The sequence below is a fragment of the Leptodactylus fuscus genome, unplaced genomic scaffold (assembly GCF_031893055.1).
Source record: "Leptodactylus fuscus isolate aLepFus1 unplaced genomic scaffold, aLepFus1.hap2 HAP2_SCAFFOLD_291, whole genome shotgun sequence".
Taxonomy (NCBI): domain Eukaryota; kingdom Metazoa; phylum Chordata; class Amphibia; order Anura; family Leptodactylidae; genus Leptodactylus; species Leptodactylus fuscus.
The window spans coordinates 1-16,092 of NW_027440314.1; the positions used below are offsets into that span (position 1 = coordinate 1).

General features: G+C 49.4%; 1 protein-coding gene across 1 annotated transcript in view; it reads left to right on the plus strand.

Moving 5' to 3' along the window:
• The first annotated feature begins 14,406 nt into the window (after window positions 1-14,406).
• Window positions 14,407-16,092, plus strand: part of LOC142187886 (uncharacterized) — a 63,481-nt gene continuing 61,795 nt past the window's right edge. The window contains exons 1-3 of the mRNA XM_075261695.1: window positions 14,407-14,482; window positions 14,567-14,645; window positions 14,735-14,829. Coding sequence (XP_075117796.1) covers window positions 14,579-14,645; window positions 14,735-14,829 — 162 coding nt within the window. The 5' untranslated portion in view covers window positions 14,407-14,482; window positions 14,567-14,578. The remainder of the gene's footprint in view (window positions 14,483-14,566; window positions 14,646-14,734; window positions 14,830-16,092) is intronic.

The following is a 16,092-nucleotide window of genomic DNA, read 5'->3' on the forward strand; positions in this document are numbered from 1 at the left end:
TAGGTTATAGAGGAGATTGTATATAGTGTCCTATCTCCAGGTTATAGAGCAGATTGTATATAGTGTTCTATCTACAGGTTATAGAGGAGCAGATTGTATATAGTGTCCTATCTACAGGTTATAGAGCAGATTGTATATAGTGTCCTATCTACAGGTTATAGAAGAGCAGATTGTATATAGTGTCCTATCTACAGGTTATAGAGGAGCAGTTTGTATATAGTGTCCTATCTACAGGTTATAGAGGAGCAGATTGTATATAGTGTCCTATCTACAGGTTATAGAAGAGCAGATTGTATATAGTGTCCTATCTACAGGTTATAGAGGGGCAGATTGTATATAGTGTCCTATCTACAGGTTATAGAAGAGCAGATTGTATATAGTGTCCTATCTACAGGTTATAGAGGAGCAGATTGTATATAGTGTCCTATCTACAGGGTATAGAGCAGATTGTATATAGTGTCCTATCTACAGGTTATAGAGGAGCAGATTGTATATAGTGTCCTATCTACAGGTTATAAAGGGGCAGATTGTATATAGTGTCCTATCTACAGGTTATAGAGCAGATTGTATATAGTGTCCTATCTACAGGTTATAGAGCAGATTGAATATAGTGTCCTATCTACAGGTTATAGAGGAGCAGATTGTATATAGTGTCCTATCTACAGGTTATAGAGCAGATTGTATATAGTGTCCTATCTACAGGTTGTAGAGCAGATTGTATATAGTGTCCTATCTACAGGTTATACAGGAGCAGATTGTATATAGTGTCCTATCTACAGGTTATACAGAAGCAGATTGTATATAGTGTCCTATCTACAGGTTATAGAAGAGCAGATTGTATATAGTGTCCTATCTACAGGTTATAGAGGAGCAGATTGTATATACTGTCCTATCTACAGGGTATAGAGCAGATTGTATATAGTGTCGTATCTACAGGTTATAGAGCAGATTGTATATAGCGTCCTATCTACAGGTTATAGAGGAGTAGATTGTATATAGTGTCCTATCTACAGGTTATAGAGGAGCAGATTGTATATAGTGTCCTATCTACAGGTTATAGAGGAGCAGATTGTATATAGTGTCCTATCTACAGGTTATAGAGGAGCAGATTGTATATAGTGTCCTATCTACAGGTTATAGAAGAGCAGATTGTATATAGTGTCCTATCTACAGGTTATAGAGGAGCAGATTGTATATAGTGTCCTATCTACAGGTTATAGAGCAGATTGTATATAGTGTCCTATCTACAGGTTATAGAGCAAATTGTATATAGTGTCCTATCTACAGGGTATAGAGCAGATTGTATATAGTGTCCTATTTACAGGTTATAGAGGAGCAGATTGTATATAGTGTCCTATCTACAGGTTATAGAGGAGCAGATTGTATATAGTGTCCTATCTACAGGTTATAGAGCAGATTGTATATAGTGTCCTATCTACAGGTTATAGAAGAGCAGATTGTATATAGTGTCCTATCTACAGGTTATAGAGGAGATTGTATATAGTGTCCTATCTACAGGTTATAGAGGAGATTGTATATAGTGTCCTATCTCCAGGTTATAGAGCAGATTGTATATAGTGTTCTATCTATAGGTTATAGAGGAGCAGATTGTATATAGTGTCCTATCTACAGGTTATAGAGGAGCAGATTGTATATAGTGTCCTATCTACAGGTTATAGAGCAGATTGTATATAGTGTCCTATCTACAGGTTATAGAGGAGCAGATTGTATATAGTGTCCTATCTACAGGTTATAGAGGAGATTGTATATAGTGTCCTATCTACAGGTTATAGAGGAGATTGTATATAGTGTCCTATCTCCAGGTTATAGAGCAGATTGTATATAGTGTTCTATCTATAGGTTATAGAGGAGCAGATTGTATATATTGTCCTATCTACAGGTTATAGAGGAGCAGATTGTATATAGTGTCCTATCTACAGGTTATAGAGCAAATTGTATATAGTGTCCTATCTACAGGTTATAGAGGAGCAGATTGTATATAGTGTCCTATCTCCAGGTTATAGAGCAGATTGTATATAGTGTCCTATCTACAGGTTATAGAGCAGATTGTATATAGTGTCCTATCTACAGGTTATAGAGGAGCAGATTGTATATAGTGTCCTATCTACAGGTTATAGAGGAGCAGATTGTATATAGTGTCCTATCTACAGGTTATAGAGGAGCAGATTGTATATAGTGTCCTATCTACAGGTTATAGAAGAGCAGATTGTATATAGTGTCCTATCTACAGGTTATAGAGGAGCAGATTGTATATAGTGTCCTATCTACAGGTTATAGAGGAGCAGATTGTATATAGTGTCCTATCTACAGGTTATAGAGGAGCAGATTGTATATAGTGTCCTATCTACAGGTTATAGAGGAGCAGATTGTATATAGTGTCCTATCTACAGGTTATAGAAGAGCAGATTGTATATAGTGTCCTATCTACAGGTTATAGAGGAGCAGATTGTATATAGTGTCCTATCTACAGATTATAGAAGAGCAGATTGTATATAGTGTCCTATCTACAGGTTATAGAGGAGCAGATTGTATATAGTGTCCTATCTACAGGTTATAGAGGAGCAGATTGAATATAGTGTCCTATCTACAGGTTATAGAGGAGCAGATTGTATATAGTGTCCTATCTACAGGTTATAGAGGAGCAGATTGTATATAGTGTCCTATCTACAGGTTATAGAGGAGCAGATTGTATATAGTGTCCTATCTACAGGTTATAGAGCAGATTGTATATAGTGTCCTATCTACAGGTTATAGAGCAGATTGTATATAGTGTCCTATCTACAGGTTATAGAGGAGCAGATTGTATATAGTGTCCTATCTACAGGTTATAGAAGAGCAGATTGTATATAGTGTCCTATCTACAGGTTATAGAGGAGCAGATTGTATATAGTGTCCTATCTACAGGTTATAGAGCAGATTGTATATAGTGTCCTATCTACAGGTTATAGAGGAGCAGATTGTATATAGTGTCCTATCTACAGGTTATAGAGGAGCAGATTGTATATAGTGTTCTATCTACAGGTTATAGAGGAGCAGATTGTGTATAGTGTTCTATCTACAGGTTATAGAGGAGCAGATTGTATATAGTGTCCTATCTACAGGTTATAGAAGAGATTGTATATAGTGTCCTATCTCCAGGTTATAGAGCAGATTGTATATAGTGTCCTATCTACAGGTTATAGAGCAGATTGTATATAGTGTCCTATCTAGAGGTTATAGAGCAGATTGTATATAGTGTCCTATCTACAGGGTATAGAGCAGATTGTATATAGTGTCCTATCTACAGGGTATAGAGGAGCAGATTGTATATAGTGTCCTATCTATAGGTTATAGAGGAGCAGATTGTATATAGTGTCCTATCTACAGGTTATAGAGGGGCAGATTGTATATAGTGTCCTATCTACAGGTTATAGAGCAGATTGTATATAGTGTCCTCTCTACAGGTTATAGAGGAGCAGATTGTATATAGTGTCCTATCTACAGGTTATAGAGCAGATTGTATATAGTGTCCTATCTACAGGTTATAGAGGAGCAGATTGTATATAGTGTCCTATCTACAGGGTATAGAGCAGATTGTATATAGTGTCCTATCTAGAGGTTATAGAGCAGATTGTATATAGTGTCCTATCTACAGGGTATAGAGCAGATTGTATATAGTGTCCTATCTACAGGGTATAGAGGAGCAGATTGTATATAGTGTCCTATCTATAGGTTATAGAGCAGATTGTATATAGTGTCCTATCTACAGGTTATAGAGGAGCAGATTGTATATAGTGTCCTATCTACAGGTTATAGAGGAGCAGATTGTATATAGTGTCCTATCTACAGGTTATAGAGGAGATTGTATATAGTGTCCTATCTCCAGGTTATAGAGCAGATTGTATATAGTGTCCTATCTACAGGTTATAGAGGAGCAGATTGTATATAGTGTCCTATCTACAGGTTATAGAGGAGCAGATTGTATATAGTGTCCTATCTACAGGTTATAGAGGAGCAGATTGTATATAGTGTCCTATCTACAGGTTATAGAAGAGCAGATTGTATATAGTGTCCTATCTACAGGTTATAGAGGGGCAGATTGTATATAGTGTCCTATCTACAGGTTATAGAAGAGCAGATTGTATATAGTGTCCTATCTACAGGGTATAGAGGAGCAGATTGTATATAGTGTCCTATCTACAGGGTATAGAGCAGATTGTATATAGTGTCCTATCTACAGGTTATAGAGGAGCAGATTGTATATAGTGTCCTATCTACAGGTTATAGAGGAGCAGATTGTATATAGTGTCCTATCTACAGGTTATAGAGGAGCAGATTGTGTATAGTGTCCTATCTACAGGTTATAGAAGAGATTGTATATAGTGTCCTATCTCCAGGTTATAGAGCAGATTGTATATAGTGTCCTATCTACAGGTTATAGAGAAGCAGATTGTATATAGTGTCCTATCTACAGGTTATAGAGGAGCAGATTGTATATAGTGTCCTATCTACAGGTTATAGAGCAGATTGTATATAGTGTCCTATCTACAGGTTATAGAAGAGCAGATTGTATATAGTGTCCTATCTACAGGTTATAGAAGAGCAGATTGTATATAGTGTCCTATCTACAGGTTATAGAGGAGCAGATTGTATATAGTGTCCTATCTATAGGTTATAGAGGAGCAGATTGTATATAGTGTCCTATCTACAGGTTATAGAGGAGCAGATTGTATATAGTGTCCTATCTACAGGTTATAGAGGAGATTGTATATAGTGTCCTATCTCCAGGTTATAGAGCAGATTGTATATAGTGTTCTATCTACAGGTTATAGAGGAGCAGATTGTATATAGTGTCCTATCTACAGGTTATAGAGGAGCAGATTGTATATAGTGTCCTATCTACAGGTTATAGAGGAGCAGATTGTATATAGTGTCCTATCTACAGGTTATAGAAGAGCAGATTGTATATAGTGTTCTATCTACAGGTTATAGAGGAGCAGATTGTATATAGTGTCCTATCTACAGGTTATAGAGGAGCAGATTGTATATAGTGTCCTATCTACAGGTTATAGAGGAGCAGATTGTATATAGTGTCCTATCTACAGGTTATAGAAGAGCAGATTGTATATAGTGTCCTATCTACAGGTTATAGAGGAGCAGATTGTATATAGTGTCCTATCTACAGGTTATAGAAGAGCAGATTGTATATAGTGTCCCATCTACAGGTTATACAGGAGCAGATTGTATATAGTGTCCCATCTACAGGTTATAGAGCAGATTGTATATAGTGTCCTATCTACAGGGTATAGAGCAGATTGTATATAGTGTCCTATCTACAGGTTATAGAGGGGCAGATTGTATATAGTGTCCTATCTACAGGTTATAGAGGAGCAGATTGTATATAGTGTCCTATCTACAGGTTATAGAGCAGCAGATTGTATATAGTGTCCTATCTACAGGTTATAGAGCAGCAGATTGTATATAGTGTCCTATCTACAGGTTATAGAGGGGCAGATTGTATATAATGTCCTATCTACAGGTTATAGAGGAGCAGATTGTATATAGTGTCCTATCTACAGGTTATAGAGCAGCAGATTGTATATAGTGTCCTATCTACAGGTTATAGAGCAGCAGATTGTATATAGTGTCCTATCTACAGGTTATAGAGGAGCAGATTGTATATAATGTCCTATCTACAGGTTATAGAGGAGCAGATTGTATATAGTGTCCTATCTACAGGTTATAGAGCAGATTGTATATAGTGTCCTATCTACAGGTTATAGAGCAGATTGTATATAGTGTCCTATCTACAGGTTATAGAGGAGCAGATTGTATATAGTGTCCTATCTATAGGTTATAGAGGAGCAGATTGTATATAGTGTCCTATCTACAGGGTATAGAGCAGATTGTATATAGTGTCCTATCTACAGGTTATAGAGGAGCAGATTGTATATAGTGTCCTATCTACAGGTTATAGAGGAGCAGATTGTATATAGTGTCCTATCTACAGGTTATAGAGCAGATTGTATATAGTGTCCTATCTACAGGGTATAGAGCAGATTGTATATAGTGTCCTATCTACAGGATATAGAGGAGCAGATTGTATATAGTGTCCTATCTACAGGTTATAGAGCAGCAGATTGTATATAGTGTCCTATCTACAGGTTATAGAGGAGCAGATTGTATATAGTGTCCTATCTACAGGTTATAGAGCAGCAGATTGTATATAGTGTCCTATCTACAGGGTATAGAGCAGATTGTATATAGTGTCCTATCTACAGGGTATAGAGCAGATTGTATATAGTGTCCTATCTACAGGTTATAGAGGAGCAGATTGTATATAGTGTTCTATCTACAGATTATAGAGCAGATTGTATATAGTGTCCTATCTACAGGTTATAGAGCAGATTGTATATAGTGTTCTATCTACAGATTATAGAGGAGCAGATTGTATATAGTGTCCTATCTACAGGGTATAGAGGGGCAGATTGTATATAGTGTCCTATCTACAGGTTATAGAGGGGCAGATTGTATATAGTGTCCTATCTACAGGTTATAGAGGAGCAGATTGTATATAGTGTCCTATCTACAGGTTATAGAGCAGCAGATTGTATATAGTGTCCTATCTACAGGTTTTAGAGCAGCAGATTGTATATAGTGTCCTATCTACAGGGTATAGAGCAGATTGTATATAGTGTCCTATCTACAGGTTATAGAGGAGCAGATTGTATATAGTGTCCTATCTACAGGGTATAGAGCAGATTGTATATAGTGTCCTTTCTACAGGTTATAGAGGAGCAGATTGTATATAGTGTCCTATCTACAGGTTATAGAGGAGCAGATTGTATATAGTGTCCTATCTACAGGTTATAGAGGAGCAGATTGTATATAGTGTCCTTTCTACAGGTTATAGAGGAGCAGATTGTATATAGTGTCCTATCTACAGGTTATAGAGGAGCAGATTGTATATAGTGTCCTATCTACAGGTTATAGAGCAGCAGATTGTATATAGTGTCCTATCTACAGGTTATAGTGCGATAGGCGCTGCTTGGCAGAAGGACGTTCCTGTGTAGAGTTTCGGTTCCGGCACTTATAGCTCTTCACTCGGGGAACAGATCAGGAATGCCAATACTGAATTCAGCGCCCTGTCTGCTCTCCAGCGGTATATAACACTGCCTTTGCCCAAACCCATGAGTGATCCTCTTTAATCCTAGCAGGCTTCAGGCCTATGTGGTAATATACCGGACCACGTGACGTCTGGGCATTACCATATAGGCAAACACCCAGAATGCAGTTCACAGCCACTACTCCCATATATACACATGCACGGGCCACTGGGTAAAGACGAAGTAACTATGCACAAGAACAAAGTTTTCATCCAACAAGTATTTTATTTTCTGTATAAAACTTAGCCTTTTATAATAAACCATCGTATCCATAAAAAGTTCTTTGACAACACAAGACACAAGCATATTCAAAATTGAAAAAATAATTTCTGATATTACATGGACATAACACACCGACGAGACATAGACAAATCCGGCCGTTTTGTGACCGATTCACAACCCACTAAGGAGAGCGGCCATTCTACTGGTTATTTCTGTACATGGTCTCATCATATCCAATATCACAATATCACTGGAGGACTAGAGGAGGGGCCGAGGGTCAGGGGACTAGAGGAGGGACTGAGGGTCAGGGGACTAGAGGAGGGGCTGAGGGTCAGGGGACTAGAGGAGGGGCTGAGGGTCAGGAGACTAGAGGAGAGGCTGAGGGTCAGGAGACTAGAGGAGACACTGAGAGTCAGGGGACTAGAGGAGGGGCTGAGGGTCATGAGACTAGAGGAGGGGCTGAGGGTCATGAGACTAGAGGAGGGGCTCTGAGGGTCATGAGACTAGAGGAGGGCCGAGGGTCAGGGGACTAGAGGAGGGGCTGAGGGTCAGGGGACTAGAGGAGGGGCTGAGGGTCATGAGACTAGAGGAGGGGCTGAGGGTCATGAGACTAGAGGAGGGCCGAGGGTCAGGGGACTAGAGGAGGGACTGAGGGTCAGGGGACTAGAGGAGGGGCTGAGGGTCAGGAGACTAGAGGAGACACTGAGGGTCAGGAGACTAGAGGAGACACTGAGAGTCAGGGGACTAGAGGAGGGGCTGAGGGTCATGAGACTAGAGGAGGGGCTGAGGGTCATGAGACTAGAGGAGGGCCGAGGGTCAGGGGTCTAGAGGAGGGGCCGAGGGTCAGGGGACTAGAGGAGGGGCTGAGGGTCAGGGGACTAGAGGAGGGGCTGAGGGTCATGAGACTAGAGGAGGGGCTGAGGGTCATGAGACTAGAGGAGGGCCGAGGGTCAGGGGACTAGAGGAGGGGCCGAGGGTAAGGAGACTAGAGGAGGGGCCGAGGGTAAGGAGACTAGAGGAGGGGCTGAGGGTCAGGGGACTAGAGGAGGGGCTGAGGGTCAGGAGACTAGAGGAGACACTGAGAGTCAGGGGACTAGAGGAGGGGCTGAGGGTCATGAGACTAGAGGAGGGGCTGAGGGTCATGAGACTAGAGGAGGGCCGAGGGTCAGGGGACTAGAGGAGGGGCTGAGGGTCAGGGGACTAGAGGAGGGGCTGAGGGTCAGGGGACTAGAGGAGGGGCTGAGGGTCATGAGACTAGAGGAGGGGCTGAGGGTCATGAGACTAGAGGAGGGGCTGAGGGTCATGAGACTAGAGGAGGGCCGAGGGTCAGGGGACTAGAGGAGGGCCGAGGGTCAGGGGACTAGAGGAGGGGCCGAGGGTCAGGGGACTAGAGGAGGGGCCGAGGGTCAGGGGACTAGAGGAGGGGCCGAGGGTCATGAGACTAGAGGAGGGCCGAGGGTCAGGGGACTAGAGGAGGGGCCGAGGGTCAGGGGACTAGAGGAGGGGCCGAGGGTCAGGGGACTAGAGGAGGGGCCGAGGGTCAGGGGACTAGAGGAGGGGCCGAGGGTCAGGGGACTAGAGGAGGGACTGAGGGTCAGGGGACTAGAGGAGGGGCTGAGGATCAGGAGACTAGAGGAGGGGCTGAGGGTCAGGGGACTAGAGGAGGGGCTGAGGATCAGGAGACTAGAGGAGACACTGAGAGTCAGGGGACTAGAGGAGGGGCTGAGGGTCAGGGGACTAGAGGAGGGGCTGAGGGTCATGAGAATAGAGGAGGGCCGAGGGTCAGGGGACTAGAGGAGGGGCCGAGGGTCAGGGGACTAGAGGAGGGACTGAGGGTCAGGGGACTAGAGGAGGGGCTGAGGGCCAGGAGACTAGAGGAGAGGCTGAGGGTCAGGGGACTAGAGGAGGGGCTGAGGGTCAGGGGACTAGAGGAGGGGCTGAGGGTCAGGGGACTAGAGGAGGGGCTGAGGGTCAGGGGACTAGAGGAGGGGCTGAGGGTCAGGGGACTTTAGGAGGGGCCGAGGGTCAGGGGACTAGAGGAGAGGCTGAGGGTCATGAGACTAGAGGAGGGGCCGAGGGTCAGGGGACTAGAGGAGGGGCCGAGGGTCAGGGGACTAGAGGAGACACTAAGGGTCAAGAGACTAGAGGAGGGGCTGAGGGTCAGGGGACTAGAGGAGACACTAAGGGTCAAGAGACTAGAGGAGGGGCTGAGGGTCAGGGGACTAGAGGAGGGGCTGAGGGTCAGGGGACTAGAGGAGGGGCTGAGGGTCAGAAGACTAGAGGAGGGGCTGAGGGTCAGGAGACTAGAGGAGACACTGAGGGTCAAGAGACTAGAGGAGGGCCTGAGGGTCAGGGGACTAGAGGAGGGGCTGAGGGTAAGGAGACTAGAGGAGGGGCCGAGGGTCAGGGGCCGAGGGTCAAGGGACTAGAGGAGGGGCCGAGGGTCAGGGGACTAGAGGAGGGGCCTAGGGTCAGGGGACTAGAGGAGGGGCCGAGGGTCAGGGGACTAGAGGAGGGGCCGAGGGTCAGGGGACTAGAGGAGGGGCCGAGGGTCAGGGGACTAGAGGAGGGGCCGAGGGTAAGGAGACTAGAGGAGGGGCCGAGGGTAAGGAGACTAGAGGAGGGGCCGAGGGTCAGGAGACTAGAGGAGGGGCCGAGGGTCAGGAGACTAGAGGAGGGGCCGAGGGTAAGGAGACTAGAGGAGGGGCCGAGGGTCAGGAGACTAGAGGAGGGGCCGAGGGTCAGGAGACTAGAGGAGGGGCCGAGGGTAAGGAGACTAGAGGAGGGGCCGAGGGTCAAGGGACTAGAGGAGGGGCTGAGGGTCAGAAGACTAGAGGAGGGGCTGAGGGTCAGGAGACTAGAGGAGACACTGAGGGTCAAGAGACTAGAGGAGGGCCTGAGGGTCAGGGGACTAGAGGAGGGGCTGAGGGTAAGGAGACTAGAGGAGGGGCCGAGGGTCAGGGGCCGAGGGTCAGGGGACTAGAGGAGGGGCAGAGGGTAAGGAGACTAGAGGAGGGGCTGAGGGTCAGGAGACTAGAGGAGGGGCTGAGGGTCAGGGGACTAGAGGAGGGGCCAAGGGTCAGGAGACTAGAGGAGGGGCCGAGGGTCAGGGGACTAGAGGAGGGACTGAGGGTTATGAGACTAGAGGAGGGGCTGAGGGTCAGGGGACTAGAGGAGGGGCCGAGGGTCAGGAAACTAGAGGAGGGACTGAGGGTCAGGGGACTAGAGGAGGGACTGAGGGTCATGAGAGTAGAGGAGGGGCCGAGGGTCAGGAGACTAGAGGAGGGGCTGAGGGTCAGGGGACTAGAGGAGGGGCTGAGGGTCAAGAGTCTAGAGGAGGGGCTAAGGGTCAGAAGACTAGAGGAGGGGCTGAGGGTCAGGAGACTAGAGGAGACACTGAGGGTCTGGAGACTAGAGGAGACACTGAGGGTCAGGGGACTAGAGGAGGGGCCGAGGGTCAGGGGACTAGAGGAGGGGCCGAGGGTCAGGGGACTAGAGGAGGGGCCGAGGGTCAGGGGACTAGAGGAGGGGCCGAGGGTCATGAGACTAGAGGAGGGCCGAGGGTCAGGGGACTAGAGGAGGGGCCGAGGGTCAGGGGACTAGAGGAGGGGCCGAGGGCCAGGAGACTAGAGGAGGGCCGAGGGTCAGGGGACTAGAGGAGGGGCTGAGGGCCAGGAGACTAGAGGAGGGGCTGAGGGTCAGGGGACTAGAGGAGGGGCTGAGGGTCAAGGGACTAGAGGAGGGACTGAGGGTCAGGGGACTAGAGGAGGGGCTGAGGGCCAGGAGACTAGAGGAGAGGCTGAGGGTCAGGGGACTAGAGGAGGGGCTGAGGGTCAGGGGACTAGAGGAGGGGCTGAGGGTCAGGGGACTAGAGGAGGGGCTGAGGGTCAGGGGACTAGAGGAGGGGCTGAGGGTCAGGGGACTTTAGGAGGGGCCGAGGGTCAGGGGACTAGAGGAGAGGATGAGGGTCATGAGACTAGAGGAGGGGCCGAGGGTCAGGGGACTAGAGGAGGGGCCGAGGGTCAGGGGACTAGAGGAGACACTGAGGGTCAAGAGACTAGAGGAGGGGCTGAGGGTCAGGGGACTAGAGGAGGGGCTGAGGGTCAGAAGACTAGAGGAGGGGCTGAGGGTCAGGAGACTAGAGGAGACACTGAGGGTCAAGAGACTAGAGGAGGGCCTGAGGGTCAGGGGACTAGAGGAGGGGCTGAGGGTAAGGAGACTAGAGGAGGGGCCGAGGGTCAGGGGCCGAGGGTCAGGGGACTAGAGGAGGGGCAGAGGGTAAGGAGACTAGAGGAGGGGCTGAGGGTCAGGAGACTAGAGGAGGGGCTGAGGGTCAGGGGACTAGAGGAGGGGCCAAGGGTCAGGAGACTAGAGGAGGGGCCGAGGGTCAGGGGACTAGAGGAGGGACTGAGGGTTATGAGACTAGAAGAGGGGCTGAGGGTCAGGGGACTAGAGGAGGGGCCGAGGGTCAGGAAACTAGAGGAGGGACTGAGGGTCAGGGGACTAGAGGAGGGACTGAGGGTCATGAGAGTAGAGGAGGGGCCGAGGGTCAGGAGACTAGAGGAGGGGCTGAGGGTCAGGGGACTAGAGGAGGGGCTGAGGGTCAAGAGTCTAGAGGAGGGGCTAAGGGTCAGAAGACTAGAGGAGGGGCTGAGGGTCAGGAGACTAGAGGAGACACTGAGGGTCTGGAGACTAGAGGAGACACTGAAGGTCAGGGGACTAGAGGAGGGGCCGAGGGTCAGGGGACTAGAGGAGGGGCCGAGGGTAAGGAGACTAGAGGAGGGGCCGAGGGTCAGGAGACTAGAGGAGGGGCCGAGGGTAAGGAGACTAGAGGAGGGGCCGAGGGTAAGGAGACTAGAAGAGGGGCTGAAGGTCAGGGGACTAGAGGAGGGGCCGAGGGTAAGGAGACTAGAGGAGGGGCCGAGGGTAAGGAGACTAGAGGAGGGGCCTAGGGTCAGGGGACTAGAGGAGACACTGAGAGTCAGGGGACTAGAGGAGGGGCCGAGGGTCAGGGGACTAGAGGAGACACTGAGAGTCAGGGGACTAGAGGAGGGGCCGAGGGTCAGGGGACTAGAGGAGGGGCCGAGGGTCAGGGGACTAGAGGAGGGGCCGAGGGTCAGGGGACTAGAGGAGGGGCCTAGGGTCAGGGGACTAGAGGAGACACTGAGAGTCAGGGGACTAGAGGAGACACTGAGAGTCAGGGGACTAGAGGAGGGGCCGAGGGTCAGGGGACTAGAGGAGGGGCCGAGGGTCAGGGGACTAGAGGAGGGGCCGAGAGTCAGGGGACTAGAGGAGGGGCCGAGGGTCAGGGGACTAGAGGAGGGGCCGAGGGTCAGGGGACTAGAGGAGGGGCCGAGGGTCAGGGGACTAGAGGAGGGGCCGAGGGTCAGGGGACTAGAGGAGGGGCCGAGGGTCAGGGGACTAGAGGAGGGGCCGAGGGTAAGGAGACTAGAGGAGGGGCCGAGGGTAAGGAGACTAGAGGAGGGGCCGAGGGTCAGGAGACTAGAGGAGGGGCCGAGGGTCAGGAGACTAGAGGAGGGGCCGAGGGTCAGGAGACTAGAGGAGGGGCCGAGGGTAAGGAGACTAGAGGAGGGGCCGAGGGTCAGGAGACTAGAGGAGGGGCCGAGGGTAAGGAGACTAGAGGAGGGGCCGAGGGTAAGGAGACTAGAGGAGGGGCCGAGGGTAAGGAGACTAGAGGAGGGGCCGAGGGTAAGGAGACTAGAGGAGGGGCCGAGGGTCAAGGGACTAGAGGAGGGGCCGAGGGTCAGGGGACTAGAGGAGGGGCCGAGGGTCAGGGGACTAGAGGAGGGGCCGAGGGTCAGGGGACTAGAGGAGGGGACGAGGGTCAGGGGACTAGAGGAGGGGCCGAGGGTAAGGAGACTAGAGGAGGGGCCGAGGGTAAGGAGACTAGAGGAGGGGCCGAGGGTCAGGAGACTAGAGGAGGGGCCGAGGGTCAGGAGACTAGAGGAGGGGCCGAGGGTCAGAAGACTAGAGGAGGGGCCGAGGGTCAGGAGACTAGAGGAGGGGCCGAGGGTCAGGGGACTAGAGGAGGGGCCGAGGGTCAGGGGACTAGAGGAGGGGCCGAGGGTCAGGGGACTAGAGGAGGGGCTGAGGGTCAGGGGACTCTTTGTATCGAACATTAACAGAGGCAGCATCTGACTTCCCAATTACATCGTGGAAGACAGATTTGCATATTCTTCCCATGGTCCTTTGCGAAGTGGAGTGCTAAAGGCTTAATGAGTCTCCACACACCTATATGGTGGTCTCTCCCTAAGGAGTGACAATATCCCCCGAACCCTGTCTAAGCCTCTCACCTCTACCAGGTTATAGTCCTCTCTACATTGAGCTGAAGAGATGCAAGTACATCGAAACAGCTGTCCTCGATTGAGAGCCTATACCTGGTAATAATCCCAGCGTCATTGCAAAACAAAGGCCTCTTGGAAGGTTGGGCATGACGCAAAAGGGAGCAGCCGCTATTGGGTTATTTCACTGGAATTCTGTCTTCCCAACTACATCAGGGAAGACAGGCTTGCACATTCCAGTGAGCGCCCTCTATTGGTTTCCTAATTACATCATGGAAGACAGATTTGCATATTCTTCCCATATCGAACATTAAGGGCACTTCAATCTCCATCTACCAGAAGACCTACACCAGGGTGTGCCCCAGGGAGACAACTACCACCTTCATCTACATCGGCACCTCTGCTGCTTGACTCTCTCTAGGTTCAACATTGTAATGTGAGGTAGTCAGCGGTCAGCACGATCGGAGCTCTGGCACATTTTGATCTCTGATGGACCTCGCTTTATTAGTATTAGGTGTGAACAAGTGTCACATTACAGGTACAGGTAGAGCCGCCTCCACATCCCAAATGGTCCTGCTATACCTTCTATTCTAGAACTTTCTTTCCAGGCCACTGGAGGACAATGCGGCACAGCTGTGCAGGTAGTAGATCTAGAGCAGCTCATGTATTCCGTCACTGTGTGTTTGTGTCTCCACAGATGGATCCAGTAGGAGAAATCCCCGCGAGAGATGTCCCCTGAGTCTTCTGTATTCCCAGGACTGCCCGGAGGAGAATGTCCCAGACAGTCAGCAGGTAGGGGGCGCTAAAGTCTCACCAAACTCTGACCATAAAGTCACCGAAACAAAGACCATTTCACATTATTTCTCCTCTATTTAGAATGAAGATCTGATGGACATTAAGATTGAGGTTATAGATGAAGCAGAAGAGGAGACGGACGTCTGGGCTGATCAGCAGTGTAAGGAGGGTCTGAGGGTCCTCCAGATACTACAACTCCCATCATCTCCTCATGCCATACAATCAATGTATCACTTTGTGCCTCCACAGATGGATCCAGTTGGAGAAATCCCCCTGACAGATGTCCTCTGAGTCCTCGGTATTCCCAGGACTGCCAGGATGAGAATGTCCCAGACAGTCAGCAGGTAGATGGCGCTGCTGAGTCCTGGGGTACATCTATATAGGGGGTGGAGCTCGCCGCTCCTGTACTCATACATGTACCAGACAGTCAGCAGGTAGATGGCGCTGCTGAGTCCTGGGGTACATCTATATAGGGGGTGGAGCTCCTGCACTCATACATGTACCAGACAGTCAGCAGGTAGATGGCGCTGCTGAGTCCTGGGGTACATCTATATAGGGGGTGGAGCTCCTGCACTCATACATGTACCAGACAGTCAGCAGGTAGGGGGCGCTGCTGAGTCCTGGGGCACATCTATATAGGGGGTGGAGCTCGCCGCTCCTGCACTCATACATGTACCAGACAGTCAGCAGGTAGATGGCGCTGCTGAGTCCTGGGGCACATCTATATAGGGGGTGGAGCTCGCCGCTCCTGCACTCATACATGTACCAGACAGTCAGCAGGTAGATGGCGCTGCTGAGTCCTGGGGTACATCTATATAGGGGGTGGAGCTCGCCGCTCCTGCACTCATACATGTACCAGACAGTCAGCAGGTAGATGGCGCTGCTGAGTCCTGGGGTACATCTATATAGGGGGTGGAGCTCCTGTACTCATACATGTACCAGACAGTGAGCAGGTAGATGGCGCTGCTGAGTCCTGGGGCACATCTATATAGGGGGTGGAGCTCCTGCACTCATACATGTACCAGACAGTCAGCAGGTAGATGGCGCTGCTGAGTCCTGGGGTACATCTATATAGGGGGTGGAGCTCCTGTACTCATACATGTACCAGACAGTCAGCAGGTAGATGGCGCTGCTGAGTCCTGGGGTACATCTATATAGGGGGTGGAGCTCCTGTACTCATACATGTCCCAGACAGTCAGCAGGTAGATGGCGCTGCTGAGTCCTGGGGTACATCTATATAGGGGGTGGAGCTCCTGCACTCATACATGTACCAGACAGTCAGCAGGTAGATGGCGCTGCTGAGTCCTGGGGTACATCTATATAGGGGGTGGAGCTCCTGTACTCATACATGTACCAGACAGTCAGCAGGTAGATGGCGCTGCTGAGTCCTGGGGCACATCTATATAGGGGGTGGAGCTCGCCGCTCCTGTACTCATACATGTCCCAGACAGTCAGCAGGTAGATGGCGCTGCTGAGTCCTGGGGTACATCTATATAGGGGGTGGAGCTCGCCGCTCCTGCACTCATACATGTACCAGACAGTCAGCAGGTAGATGGCGCTGCTGAGTCCTGGGGTACATCTATATAGGGGGTGGAGCTCCTGTACTC